The sequence below is a fragment of the Perca fluviatilis genome, chromosome 5, assembly GCF_010015445.1.
Source record: "Perca fluviatilis chromosome 5, GENO_Pfluv_1.0, whole genome shotgun sequence".
Classification (NCBI taxonomy): Eukaryota; Metazoa; Chordata; class Actinopteri; order Perciformes; family Percidae; genus Perca; species Perca fluviatilis.
In genome coordinates this window covers 29,594,697-29,609,511 of record NC_053116.1, presented here as the reverse complement: position 1 = coordinate 29,609,511, position 14,815 = coordinate 29,594,697, and the positions used below count along the sequence as shown (strand labels likewise).

Below are 14,815 nucleotides of genomic sequence, written 5' to 3'. Positions count from 1 at the left end.
CATAGTCCCATCTTTCCCAACAGGATGCTTGCTTCATCCACACGCTTCTCAACAGGGAGGCTGAGAGCATCAGAGAGCCTGACTTGTCAATGTGAAGAGGTGCAATATCGGTCGCAGCTGTATTTTTATATCTAAACGTGGTTAACTTTGGATGACAATAGAACCGTTGTTTAGTTGTCATAGTGAAGCGTCAGTAGGTTCCCAGTTTGAGTTCAGAGTCTAAAAAAAACAAACTGAGGAAGCTGCTCAGTTCTCTGCAGACAGCCAACTGACAGGAAGGAAGGAACAACTACCACGCTGCAACTCGACAAACACTTCTTGCCACTTTTATCTTCAATTCCTCTTCAAAAAGCTTCAACACCTTTCGTTCTCGTGGCTTTATGGAAATATAAACTACATGCTGGCAGAAAGGGGGAACTAGAGCTTAACAGCACCACCCCCCTCCTCGTCTCCAACTCACAATATCCTCTTTTGGACCCAACCAGCCCCTGTTTTTATGTTATCTCTTTGGTTTTAGTGTGGCACGCACACACACACACGCACACACAAACCCAGTGGGGATGATTGTCTGGGCAGATGGTACTCAGTGTGTGGACTAGAAGCTGAGACAGGCAGAGAGAGACAGACTCCTCGTCCGTCATGGGATGCTGCAGTGTGACCCAGAGGCATACTGGAGTGGACGAGGTGGGCCCTGATGAGATCGAGCTCCTGGAACTCTCTGGAGACAATTTAGGGTAAGTCACGAATACAAGCTTTCAATTTGAAGCTCAGAACAAATGTTGTAAAAAGTAATGTTGGGGAATTTACACATTATGCATGTAGTACTTGGATCCTAGAACAAAATTCAGATTCAGTCATCTTTATTGTGCTTTTACTGTTTTCAAGAGAGCACCTTTTAGGTTTGTTCAAATGTGGTTTTGTGAGTTCTGTAGGAGGAAGCTGTGACATTCTGTGAAGTGAAGCATGTGGTTTTTCTTTGACATGTCATGCGTACTTTTTTAGGCTGAATATGTAAAACAAGAGGATATATAAACCTTTTCAAAGCTGCAGAGTATTCAGTGATACCATTTCCAGGATGTACACACTACATGTTTGTTTTCACAAAGTAACAGGATGTGCTTTTACGCAGGAAACTTCCAGGTAATGCAGTGAAGAAAAAGGTTAAATTATAAACTCTACTTTACTGTAACCATGATGAAAACACCTGCAGGAGAACACATTACATCCATATGATTTCCACTCCTCAGCACCCAGAAGAACAACAAGGCAGAAGAACTAATTGGCTCCTATTTACTAAACATGAACATGGGAACTCGGTGATGCTGCACTGACGTGATTAGCAGATTACTATAAGGCAATGGCTGAAGCATGGGGGGGTTTAATACAAAGTCAAGGCGGGACAAATCCCTGCTCGTTCTAGGCTGGGGGATTAGCAGAGGCTAATTACAACAGTAGCTACCAGCCCTTATGTGTGGCTGTTTAATGCTTACTACTTATGGTTGCAGCCCACTCATGTTTGTATTCTGCAACGCAGACAAAGATGTTAGTTACAACGATGCAGTGATGGAAGAAGGTACTGATCCTGCATTCAACATTTATTTCCAAAAGTAGTAACATCAAAATATCCTACGTACTAAAACTAAAAGTATACATTATGCAGAATGGCCCATTACAGAATCATATGTATTAAATTATTGAATTGTAATTATTGATGCATTCGTGTAACCTGACTCCGCCAGATGGATTGCTTCGCATTTGCTCGGCATATCCATCTGGGAACTTTCCGTTGGAGAACTTTTGGGAAGGGGCGAAAATACTGCTTAGCTGATTGGATAAACCATCTGTCTATCAACTATGTTGTTGATAGACAGGTCAAATCAACCAATCAGATCAACAAAGCTTATGAAAATACAACCACAAGCCCCTGCTGCTGCAGGCAAAGCATAGCTCGTTAGCTCAGCAAGCAAGCAACATGTCGGTAAATGATATTTGCCGTTTGTGTAACGAGAATTTACGAATAAAAGGCACCCTTTCAGGTTCCCGGTCCATATTCCAAAAGAAGGATCCAAGAGAAAAAAGCATTAGCGAGCAGCTAACAGAATTAGGGCTACCGCTGGCTGAAAATACTGGTTAGCTGATTGGATAAACCATCTGTCTATCACCACCTAAACCCACCTCAAAACCAATGCTGATTGGCCCGGTCGTTTGGCGAACGGCTCCAAATTTTCTCTATCTCAAGATGCCAGACTGATCTGTGAGTGGAAAACTGGAGCTCGCAAGATCAGGACGGTCTCACGAGGCTAGCATTCATGTGCCCATAGCTTTAATATTGCAGTTTTTCTTTTACTACATATACTGCGGTAACTTGTGAATTTCCCCAAGGGATCAATAAAGTAGCCTAAATAATTTATTTGGTGATCATATTTTGTATCATAATGATAATTTGTAATGCAATCAGATGGAGTAAAAAGTACAATATTTCCCACAGGACATGTAGTGGAGTAGAAATATAAAGAGAAACTCAAGTAAAGTACCTCAACATTGTACTTAAGTACAAGAGTTACTGGGCCAGGAACCCTGTGAGGTACCACCATGTCACTGCTAATTAGGAGTTTATGGACAGGTTTAAAACTTAACATATTTAACTTCTTAAGAATATGGCAGCGGTGGGATCTCATTGGCTTCAAGTTCAATTTTTTATTTTATTTTAGGAATATCGTCTATTGCTCCTCTGCTTCCTTTGTATCCTTCCTTCCTGCATACAGTTAGTATGTGCAGCATAGGCTACAAAATATGGCGGTAAAGGGTCAGCAGGTGGGTCTGTCTCTGCTCTGCCTACTGTAATCTGATTATGTCTGGCTGCTGCTGGACTTCGGGGAGGGGGGGGCGGGGGTCAAGACAAGTCATTTTAATTGTGATATGCTCGAATGCTCTTCAATCTCTATTTATTTTCTTTTAAGCTCACCAAGGCTGAAGCCAGTCCAAGCATGCACCACAAGGAAACACTTACAAACAGGACCCCACAATTATAGTTTTGAGTCTACACTCCAGTCTGACTGACTCACGTGTCTTTGAACAGCAGGACAGAACCAAAAAGAACATGCACTTTAACATTCACACTGCACAGACAGGACCAGAAACTGAACCCACATCCGTGCTACAATGAGGCCACGAAAACCACTGAGTCACTGTGACCTTAACATTGACTGCTGCTACATGACAATGCTATCTGGTGAAAAGTGTTAACATTTGATGAAATGTGTTTATTCAGGGTGTGGAGTCTGGGAGAGACCAGGCTTCAGCTGTCAGTGAGGAACAGCAGAGATGAGCAGCAGCCACCGCCACCGCGCTACCCTTCAGTACGACACCTGAAACAAGAGGCCAGTGTGTGTGCGTGTGTGTGCGTTTGTGTGCGTGTGTGTGCGTGTGTGTGTGTGTGTGTGTGTGTGTGTGTGTGTGTGTGTGTGTGTCCTGAGTACGTTTACACCTGTACTTAGAGCGGTCTACTTGTGAGCCGATTACTCAGTGACAGTGACAAAGACGCAAGCATAAACTTCATCATGCACTTTTCATGTGTATGAATGTGTAGCTCACTTTGGGCAAACAATTTAACACATTTTAGTGCTTGTGTGAGTGTGGCGAGATGTGCCCCACACGAATATTAACAGTTTCCACTCTGTGCTGTTATTTGTATTGAGGCCAGCAGACACTGTTTACACACTGTAGGAATTTCCATGACAAAAAGAGAGATTCTGCATTACTTGTTTGGTGTGATTCAAACTTTACAGGAAATAAAAGAGGGAGGAAACACTGCCACAAAAACTTGAGTTTTTACACTTCTTTCCACTTGAATGACAAATATGAAGCATCCAAACCCCAAGAGAACAACACAACACAGTCCTCATTGACACTGTTTTAATTTTAGATACCAAATCCCCCTGAATTGTGCAACATTTTGCACAATGATTTGAGGCTTGCAACAGGGAAACAAACTCCAATTTGCTGTGTAATGCATGACTCATCGCTCTGTGAAACATCTGGCCACATACCTACTGATGGGGCCAATGATATGATAAAGGCACATGTGTAAAAAAAAAAACATTTCGTCACATACAATATGCAGGATCCTTCCTTTTTAACTAAGAACAGCACCATACAAGGTTATGTAATTACAACTAAGGGGTAACACTACAAAAGCAAAAATATTTAAATCAAGAGATATGGGCTGATACAGTTTTGTGTCTGTAGGTGGTGCTGTGGGGCAGGAGCAGAGACGAGTTGCACCACAGGATTTACTCCCACCAGCCAATCAGGGAGTGGGAGGGCCAACCTGCCCACATGTATGGAGAGATCATCCACTCCTCCCTGGTGTCTCTCTATAACAGCTACACACAGGTAACACTGCTGCACATGGGGGTCAGCCGGGAGTGATGAGGTGTGGCTCCATACATCATCCTAAAGGGGCATATTCTGAAATTTTCTTTCAGAATAATTTTGTGAAAAGTTTGTGAGTTGTAATAGTTGTTGGAACAGTACGATAAACATCTGGCAAACAACATCTTTTATTGAAAATAGTGACTTTTATTCTCATGCCTGTGTGAACAATTGATGGAGCCAGTTAGTCAGTTAGTCAGTAGCCAATGCTGCGTGATGTTTGCGTTCTGCTGCTTGTTTGTTGTTTTGGTGTCGTTTCTTCATTTTGTCCCCCACAGGAAACCAGTGAACACTTCCTTGTGTTGTTTTCTTTCCACCTGCTGATCCTCTCTCTGGACCACTCACGACAAGACTTTATTTATGAGGTATTCTTTGTGCATTTTACTTTAAAACTAGAAAATGCATTTCCTGCAGAAAATGCTTGTGAATGCTGAAAAGCAAAACTGCTAAAGCTAAACTGGATTGCTGGCATAATTCTGTAAAAAGAAGGTGAAGTAGTGAGAATAGTTGGACAACTGGGAATGGTTTTAATTAGTATGAATTTCTTTGAAATGTTGAACAATACCAATAATGTATCAAACAAAAGTGGAATATTTTAAGGTTTTTTAAAAAGCTGTCGCTACACTGAATTGCTGGTTAAAAAGTGTAAGAAGGTGAAGTTGTAGGGAAATGGAAAAGTGGAAATGGTTCTAATTGGTAAGAGTCCTAAAAAAGCTGAATGACACCAATATGGTATGAACGTTTTTGTAAAAGCTGATGCTAAACTGAATTGCTGGCTTAGATTTGGATCAAGAAGTAACTGAAAGAGTAATGAAAGAGTTGGTAAAATGGGTGGGTCAAATTAGGAAATCTCAATCAGCTGTGTTCAATATTTTCAAAAAGTACGAAAAGAATTTATAAGTTGTATAAAACCCCTAATGAATGAAAGATGTGGAACATTTTTAGTCTTGAATTAGGTTTTGATCCGTAAATAAGACTTGGAAAGCAGCTGAAGCAGTAATAGCTAAAAAAGTGGCAAAGGGATGAAGGATACAAAATAAAGAGTAAGAAATGATAGAGGTTCAAATGTTTTGCCTATCTGCGCCACCATTTCTTCACAGCAGACAGACATATTGACAGAGAAAGACATATAAACATATAGATATGTAGAGCGAGGCCCCGTTCCGACCTTGTATTAAGATCCTGAGTGATCGGCTCACAAGTAGACCGCTCTAAGTACAGGTGTAAACGTACTCAGGACACACACACACACACACACACACACACACACACACAAACACACACACACACACACACACACACACACACACACACACACACACACACACACACACACACACACACACACACACACACACACGTTTAACTTTATCCACACAAAATATATATCAATATGTTCACAAATGCTTTGTGGGGCTTACGGTAAGGTCATTATATTGATACCACGTATTGTTGAGGCTTTTTTGAGGCTTCTTTGATGGGAAGTTTACCAGGGCTCTTTCAGTTAATCTCAATAGCAAGCAGGTTATAAATAAACAGGTGTGATAAATAAACATCAAAGCCAGGGCAAGGTTTGATTACAGCTGGAATAGTCTATATCCTCGACGTTCAACTTCCGGGATTGCTCTGTTGCCGACGGAAATTCCGCCGGATTTCAGTCAATTAGGCCGGTCGATTTGCTATGAGGACTATGGTTAACCTTTTCTCAGATCTCTGCAAGGTAAATCCAGACAGCTAGCTATACTATTTGTCCAATCTGAGTTTTCTTTTGCACTACTAAAACAACTTATTAACGTACACGTTCCACCAAAACAACTTCCTTCCCGAAACTATTTTGCAGCGGCACTGCGGCTTTTCCCGGTGCTTGCACCGCCCAAGATGATTGTGATTGGTTTAAAGAAATGCCAATGAACCAAACCATGTTTTTCTCCCATCCAGGAATGCTGTGTGGGCTAGCCAGACCCTCCTCCGCAGCACTGCAGTGGAGGAAGGTCTGACAAAGCAAGCCTACAGCTGGAAGGACCAGCTGCTGCTCTCCTATACCATGACACCGCACTTTTCAAAATTACAATTAATATGAACAATAACAAAAACATTACAATTTATTTATATTAATTATTCATATAGTATATCATGTGTATTTATGTGCTTGTATATTTACAATAACATTAATAAATGTATTATTAATAATGTATATACATATATAAAATAAATTGTCAAGTAAAAGCAGCAGTTAAGGGCACAGTGCCTCAGTGGTTTTCATGGCCTCATTGTAGCACAGATGTGGGTTCAGTTTCTGGTCCTGTCTATGCTGTGTGAATGTTAAAGTGCATGTTCTGTTTGGTTCTGCCCTGCTGTTCAAAGACACATGAGTCAGGCAGACTAGAGACTCAAAACTATAAACTGTTTTATGCTTCTGCTCCTACTCCTACGGCGTTGTGACCCTTTCGGAGTTCTGCGTCGGGGTTGCTTTGCATCGCGGTACATTTCACTGCCATAACGCTAGGGGTTGAGAAGTCTTAGAGGTTATTTGCGAGGTGTCTGCCAGCCAGTTTATGTTATGTTAGCAAGCAAACTTTAGCACAACTGCCCACAAAGTACTGCTTGCTGGCAAAGTACTAATTTCAAAATGTTACTGACATATAGATACTTTACAAACGGATAACCCCGTCATTGTAACCAAAATATGTCTGGGTTTATTTGCAAAGCTTATGTCAGTGAACTAGCATGTTGCTACTCCCCACAGTAGGCTGCTTGAAACACCGACTATCAACACACAGGACGAGTTGACCAATCACGATCCTTGCGGTCTGCATCGCCTTGACGCAAAGTTACAAATTTTTGGAGGTGCACGTTGAGCTACGGAGGAGGGCTCGGAGAGGGATTCGCGACGATGCAGAGGGGTCTGTGGGGGTACGCCGTCGATTTGACGCAGAAGCATAAATAAGCCTTAATAGTGCATGCTTGGACTGGCTACAGCCCTGGTGAGCCTTAAAGAAAATAGAGATTGAAGAGCATTTGAGCGTATCACAATTTAAATGATTTGTCTTGACCCCACATATTTATTAACGTATCTCATTCAGAAAAATGATTAAAAAGTCATAGTATAGTATGCTGAATAAGTTGATAAAAAAGTCATAGTATAGTATGTATAAAAAAGTCATAGTATAGTATGACTAAAAAAGTAAAAGTACAGTATGTCGAAAAAAGTGATAAAAAAGTAATAATATAGTATGACGAAAAAAGTCATAGTATAGCAAGTGATAAAAAGGTCATAGTATAGCATGCTCAAAAAGTGATAAAAAAGTCTTAGTTTGGTATGTCAAAAAAAGTCATAGTATGTCAAAAATAGTCATGGTATAGTATTTCTTAAAAAAGTCATAAAAATGATTGTATTGATGTGAAAAAGTCATAGTATAGTATGTCGAAAAATGTCATAGTATAGCATGTCCATAATAGTCATAGTATAGTATTTCTTCAAAAAGTCATAAAAAGTAATCGTATAGTATGTCAAAGAAAGTCTCGAAGAACATGCAACATGCAAACTCCACACAAAATGGCTCAGCCCAGTTGGGGTATTGAACCAAGGGTCACAGTTTGCACTGCCTACTTGCTGGTACTAGTTGAACCTGTACTAACGTCTGAGCCACTGTGCCAACACAAACATTGAAAACACTCATGGTATAGTATGTCCAAAAAGTGATAAAAAAAGTCATAGTATAGTATATGGAAAAAAGTCATTGTACAGTATGTTGAAAAAGGTCATAGTATGTCGAAAAAAGTCATAGAATAGTATGTTAAAAAAAGTCATAAAAAGTCCTTGTATATTATGTCGAAAATAGTCAAATTATAAATTAATATGTTGAAAAAAGTGATAAAGTAATTGTATGTTATGTTGAAAAAAGAGAAAAAAAGTCATAGTATAGCATGTCCAAAATATTAATTGTATAGTATTTCCTAAAAAAGTAATAAAAAGTTATTGTATGTCAAAGAAAGTCTCGAAGAACAAACTCCACACAAAATGGCCCAGCCCAGACTGGGTATTGAACCAAAGGTCACAGTTTACACTGCATATTTGCTGGTGCTAGTTGAACTTCTACTAACCTCTGAGCCACTGTGCCAACATAAACATTGAAAACAGTCATAGTATAGTATGTCGAAAAAAGTGATAAAAAGTCCTTGTATATTATGTCCAAAATAGTCAAATTATATTATGTCGAAAAAAGTCATAGTATAGTAATTCTAAAAAAAAGTTATTAAAAAAGTCATAGTATAGTTTGTCGAAAAATGTCATAGTATAGTATGTTGAGGAAAGTGATACAAAATTCCTAGTATATTATGTTGAAAATAGTCAAAGTATATTATGTTGAAAAAAGTCATAAAAAATCATAGTATAGTATGTTGAAAAAAGTTAGTATAGCATGTTGAAAAAAGTCATAGTATATAGTATGTTGAAAAAAATTATTAAAAAAGTCATTGTATAGTATGTTGAAAAAGTGGCAAAAAAGTAATTGTATATTATGTTGAAAATAGTTATAGTATAGTATGTCCAAAAAAGTGATAAAAATGTTATAGTATAGTATGTCGAAAAGTCATAGTGTAGAAAAAAGTGATGAAAATAGTATAGTATGTCGAAAAATGCTATAAAAGTCATAGCATAGTAGTAGTAAGTAAAAAAAGTGATAAAAATGTCATAGGGTAGTATGTCCAAAAAAGTGATAAAAAGTCATAGTATAGTATGTCAAAAATAGTCATAGTATGTATTTAAAAAGTCATAAAAAGTTATGGTATAGTATGTCAAAAAAGTGATAGTATAGCATGTTGAAAAAAGTCATAGTAATGTATGTCGATGCTTACATTATGCTTCGATGATGCTTTGTTGAATAAAAGTGATAAAAAGTCAACTTAAACAGTGATAACAACAACAACTGTAAAATATATCAAAAAGCTGAATCATTTTCTAATAGCCAAAAGTCTTGTAAATAGTGTAAACTTTGAATGACTTCTCTAGGTCAAAGTATGTGGGGGAAGTAGCATTTCAGAGTCGAGGAAGCCTGAAGAGGATTTGAAGATTGCTCCATTGACTTTCAACGTAAAAAGAAAAAAGCAATATTGTGAATGCTACTGCATTCACACAACAAAATGTCAAATAGTGGCTAAGATTTCACCACACATTAAAACAGCACTTGTTAAATATGTTTTATTTAACAACAGACCAAATGAGTATGTGAAAGTTGTCAATGTAGCGATGAACCAACAGAGAATAATCACCCAACTCTGCAGTTCCCCTTAAGTCTACAAAGCTTTTTAATGTCTACAGAGCTCTCATTTACTTAATTTCCAAGCACATTTTTTTCTTCTTACACCTTGTGTTCTCTTATCTCGCAGGGCATCCTTCCCCTTTCTGGACTTTCCTTGCAAGTCGTCTCCTTGGACCCTGACACGTCACATTCACCACACATGTTTGAGATCAGCAGTGAGTCAGTGGAAATTTCCAAGTTCAGCTAAGACACGGCAACACATTGTAAAGTACTGAGCACGATTAATGTTGTTCCCTCTTTCATCCAGGTCCAATGGTGGACTCCAAGATCTTCATATGTTCCAGTGCTGGAGAGTTACAGAAGTGGATGCAAGACATAGAAGACAGGAGATACAAGTCACTGGCAAAGCCCATTAGTCCCTCCCACTGCGCGCTCTCCTATCTTGTAATAACTAACTTACTGCTGTACATCTGATTACAACTTTACATGAAGAAGCAGCCTGGTTAAGTTGTAATTAACAAATCAATCACACACCACATTTATCCCCTAGTTACCCTGTGATGAGCACTGGAAAAGAGAAGAACTGAAAAAGTACTTGATGCAAGCTCCCATATGGCAGTGGGAGGGCTCGCCTATACAGCATATGGGTCAGCCGGGATACATATCTATCGTCCATGTCATCAACACACAGAGACAGGTAATAAATACTCTCTCACACTGTATTAAGAATCTGCAAATTAGCACAGATCAAATCATTTGGGAGCAAGAATTACTTATTGTCAGCATGAAAACTATTTACTTCTGGACCTGCCTGGCTTTTTTTTTTTTTTTTTTTTTTAACTTATGTCCTCTCTGGCCTTCCATACTACCACATTATGTCAAATAAACCGCCCCTTACAATAATACCTCTGACAATCAAGACCACATATCCTACAAGCACAGTTCCCATATGTTGCAAAGAGATTTAATCTTAATACGTTTTCTGAAGTGGATAAACATGTTTGGACCAGTTTTCATCAACCTTTTTTTCTCTTTTGTGCTATAAACACGTTTAAAGGTCCAATATTGTAAAAAGTGAGATTTCCATGTCTTTTGTGATTATAAAGCAGGTAGAGGGTGCTATATATAGTATCAAAAAGCTCAATCCACAGAGATTGCACACAGCCTGTATTCAGAAACGAGCTGTAAGGACTTCTGTACAGTTGTGATGTCACAACTATACTATACAGGTAAAAAGTGCCGCTACAGTGCCGTCATTCCCCAGCTGCAATGACGGTGCAGAGGTGCAGAGGTGCAGAGGGCGCAGATGCAGAAGACCCAGAAATGCTGACCAATCAGAGCAGACTTGGCTTTTTAAGGAGGGGTGCTTAAAGAGACAAACGCTAAAATTGAGCGTTTTAGACAGATGGTGTAGGCCTATAGTCAGACAGAAGGTATGAGAAAAATAATGTTTTTTGAACGTTAAAGCATGTAAACATGTTCAAGTAGAATACCAAAATACAAGTATGAACCTGAAAATCAGCATACTATTGGACCTTTAAAGATGCAGTAGGTAAGACTTATAAAACTAACTTTCTGTCATATTTGCTGAAACTGACCCTATGTTCCAGTAGTTTCCAATTAAAAAACAAAATGCGTCTCCTCTGGCACCACCTACAGCCTGTATAGTGCGATTTGCAAAAATACACCGCTCCCTGTTCAGTCCTTCCAGAAAAATGCTGAAAAAATGAGTTTTTTGTGATTGTTACGGGCAAAAATCCTTGATTATGCGGCACATTTTCTTAAAAAATGCAATGGAATATGCGGGATATTTATGCAATTTTATGCGATGAAATTGTGGGAACTTTCAAAAATTGCGGGAACTTGCACAAACTGCGGGAACTTTTTTTTTGGTTCATTTTTTGGTTTGATGAAAAAGAGAAAAAAAGTGATTCCCCAACACCCTGCTTTTCGATGATGTTCACGTCGCGTAATTACGTCACTTCATAACGTTCCATGGCAACAGGGGAAAATGGCTGCTCTTGTGTGAAGCAAACGCAACATTTTTCAACTTTCTGTCAAGATATATGATACATTTTTGCAACGAAAATGCAGGGATTATGAAATCATGCAAGCCCTGCATATTTTGCCCGTAAATCTGCAATTTATGCGGCGAAAGTGCTGCGTATTTGAAAAAATGCGGCCCCCGCATAAATATGCGGACTTTGGCTAATTATGCATTGAATTATGCGATTGCATAATCGCGTTTTTCTGGAGGGACTGTTCAGATGCTCCAATCATGGCCAGGGGGGTGTCTAGCTGCGTGTCAATCACTGCTCATGCACACACATTAATTCTCCCTTGTGGGGGGAAGGGCTTAAGAGACCGTTTGGGTTTTAGCAGAAAGGGGGGGAGGGACAGACAAGTTGTTGATGTTCAAATTCTTTGGCTAAGTCCTGGATCATCACAATCCTACCTACAGCACCTTTAAGCAACTCAGGTATCATGTTAAATTTGACCTGCTGGCACACAAAGTGACATGTACTGTAGCGGCTGCTCTTAGTGATGGTCTCATTTATTTAACACACTAACTGTGCTAGTATCTGAAATCAACATGGAAATGATTATTTTATGTTAAAGCGCCCATATTATGCTCATTTTCAGGTTCATAACTGTATTTTAAGGTTGTACCAGAATAGGTTTACATGGTTTAATTTTCAAAAAACACCATATTTTTGTTGTACTGCACAGCTCTCTCTCACTGCTGCAGATCCTCTTTTCACCTGGTTTCTGTTTTAGCTACAGAGTGAGACCTCTTTTCGTCTTCTTCTTCTGTACTATCTTTGATTGCACTCGCACATGCTCAGTAGTTCAGATGTAGATCATGTCAGCTAGCTAACTCTAGAGAAAGTAAAAGAAAGCCTGTTTCTCCAACTTTGGTCAGTTACAAGGCAGGATTAGCTGGGAGACTTCTAAATGAGGGTGCACATGTAAGTAGTTCTTTTGTAGATTATGGTGAACTTGTGTGTGTTGTAGCAGTGCTTTGCTATTGAGAACGACGTAGCATGCTAGCTAACGGTTAGCATTCTAACGAGCTAACGGTTGTGGTTAGCCAGCTCATTTCGGACTGTGACGTCACAGTCCGAGCCGATTTTGAACAGCTCACTAGGAGACTGAAGGCAGGACACATTCAGAAGCTGTATCTCACTCAGAACAGCATGGATGGATTTTTTTCAAAGTTTGTATGTGTGTGGAAGCACCAGAGACACAAAAGAACACCCCAAATCCCAGAAAAAGTGATTTTTTTTTTTCATAATATGGGCACTTTAATAATGTGTTAAAGGAACACGCCGACTTATATGGGAATTTAGCTTATGCACCGTAACCCCAGAGTTAGACAAGTCCATACATACCCTTCTCATCTCCGTGCGTGTAGTTGGCTCTCGCTCAGCGGCAGCAGGCCGCCACAGAATATGGTGAATGATTCCAGCAATCCTACTGCTCGGAATTGTACAAAGTGACAAAATAACGCCAACATGTTCCTATTTACATGTTGTGATTTGTAGAGTCACAGCGTGTACAAAAAACAACGTAACATGAGACACAGCCATCTTCTAACCGTAAAGAAACCGGGAACTATATTCTCAGACAGGCTTGCTGCAAAGCAAATCACCCCGCCCAAGTATCAGAAGTAGCAGTGCTTTGCCTTCTGAGAATATAGTTCCCGGTTTGTTTACGGTTAGAAGATGGCTGTGTCTCATGTTACGTTGTTTTTTGTACACGCTGTGACTCTACAAATCACAACATGTAAATAGGAACATGTTGGCGTTATTTTGTCACTTATTCGGAGCAGTAGGATTACTGGAACCATTCACCTGCATGTTCTGTGCTGGCCTGATGCCGCTGGAGACATCAGACAGCCTTACAGCACGCATGGACACGAGAAGGGTATGTATGGACTTGTCTAACTCTGGGGGTTATGGTGAATAAGCTAAATTCCCAATAAGTCGGCGTGTTCCTTTAAGTTAAGTTAACTACAACTAGTGTCTTATTTGAGTAATTTGTCCATCTTTTCTATTGATTCTGATAACATTGTACATGGTAAGTGTAGTGTTTATATTGCTGCAACAAAGCCCAATAAGGCCAAATATTTGTTTACTTTTTCTTGCACCCTCTGACTTTATAGCAACACAGCCACGGAAGCATATCGCAGCAATTAACTCGGAGAGCACAATATAATTATTACTAATAGGAATGATGGACAAAATTAAGACAGTTGTGATAAACTACAATTGTCCTTTAAAATGCTACTTGTGCCACATGTGAATATGGTAAATAGTGCCCGTACTATATTATAGAGAACATTATTTCAAGTGTCACAGTATTTTGTCACCTGTATTGCAGTAACAGTAACAGTGACATTGTTGGCTTTGTTCTTTCAGGGACTCCAAGAAAGACTGATAGTTCTCTTTCCTCAAGACCTCCTGCTACTGTCAGTAGACAACAAGCGTCTGAATATAAGATATGAGGTAGTGTAAAATGACTCTATGGGAAAAATCCATAATAATACCTCCTCAACCACTGTGGCATGAATATGTGTCCCAGTAATCTTTACACAGTGCTTGTTCTTTTGACACATGAAATAAAGCATGGGTGGAACATTTTGTTACTCACACCTGCCGCCTACAACATCCCTCAATGCATTTCAGTTAGTAGCTTAAATGAGGTTCTTGTACAATCATGATCATGTATGACAAGTGAAAATTCCTGCACAACTTAGAGCATTTCCTTCTCTTCTATGTCATCTCTAACAGGGCAGGTTGCCCCGACACAGCATCAAAGCAGTGGAGAGGTCAGCCCTGCCTGGGCGGCTGGAGTTAGAGCTGATAGGTATACTGTACACACTTTTGACATTCATGTTTTGCTAAATGTACAATTTAATTTTAGCAAAACTAAGTGCAGCGAGGAATACAGGTATTTCATATAAATGCTTTTGTGTTTTAGGGGAGCTGGTGGAACCCCTGCGAGTCTCCTGTACCTGTCTGGAGGATTATCGGAACCTGATGTTTCAATTACAACAGGTTAGAACCGTGCTGTCTGACATCTTTGAAGGAATATAAAATGGATAAGAATAATATATT

General features: G+C 39.4%; 1 protein-coding gene across 1 annotated transcript in view; it reads left to right on the top strand.

Moving 5' to 3' along the window:
* Positions 1–91: 91 nt before the first annotated feature.
* Positions 92–14,815, top strand: part of LOC120559132 — a 16,373-nt gene continuing 1,649 nt past the window's right edge. The window contains exons 1-10 of the mRNA XM_039800615.1: positions 92–734; positions 3,272–3,380; positions 4,249–4,395; positions 4,713–4,799; positions 9,823–9,910; positions 10,003–10,139; positions 10,246–10,392; positions 14,117–14,203; positions 14,489–14,564; positions 14,679–14,755. Coding sequence (XP_039656549.1) covers positions 640–734; positions 3,272–3,380; positions 4,249–4,395; positions 4,713–4,799; positions 9,823–9,910; positions 10,003–10,139; positions 10,246–10,392; positions 14,117–14,203; positions 14,489–14,564; positions 14,679–14,755 — 1,050 coding nt within the window. The 5' untranslated portion in view covers positions 92–639. The remainder of the gene's footprint in view (positions 735–3,271; positions 3,381–4,248; positions 4,396–4,712; positions 4,800–9,822; positions 9,911–10,002; positions 10,140–10,245; positions 10,393–14,116; positions 14,204–14,488; positions 14,565–14,678; positions 14,756–14,815) is intronic.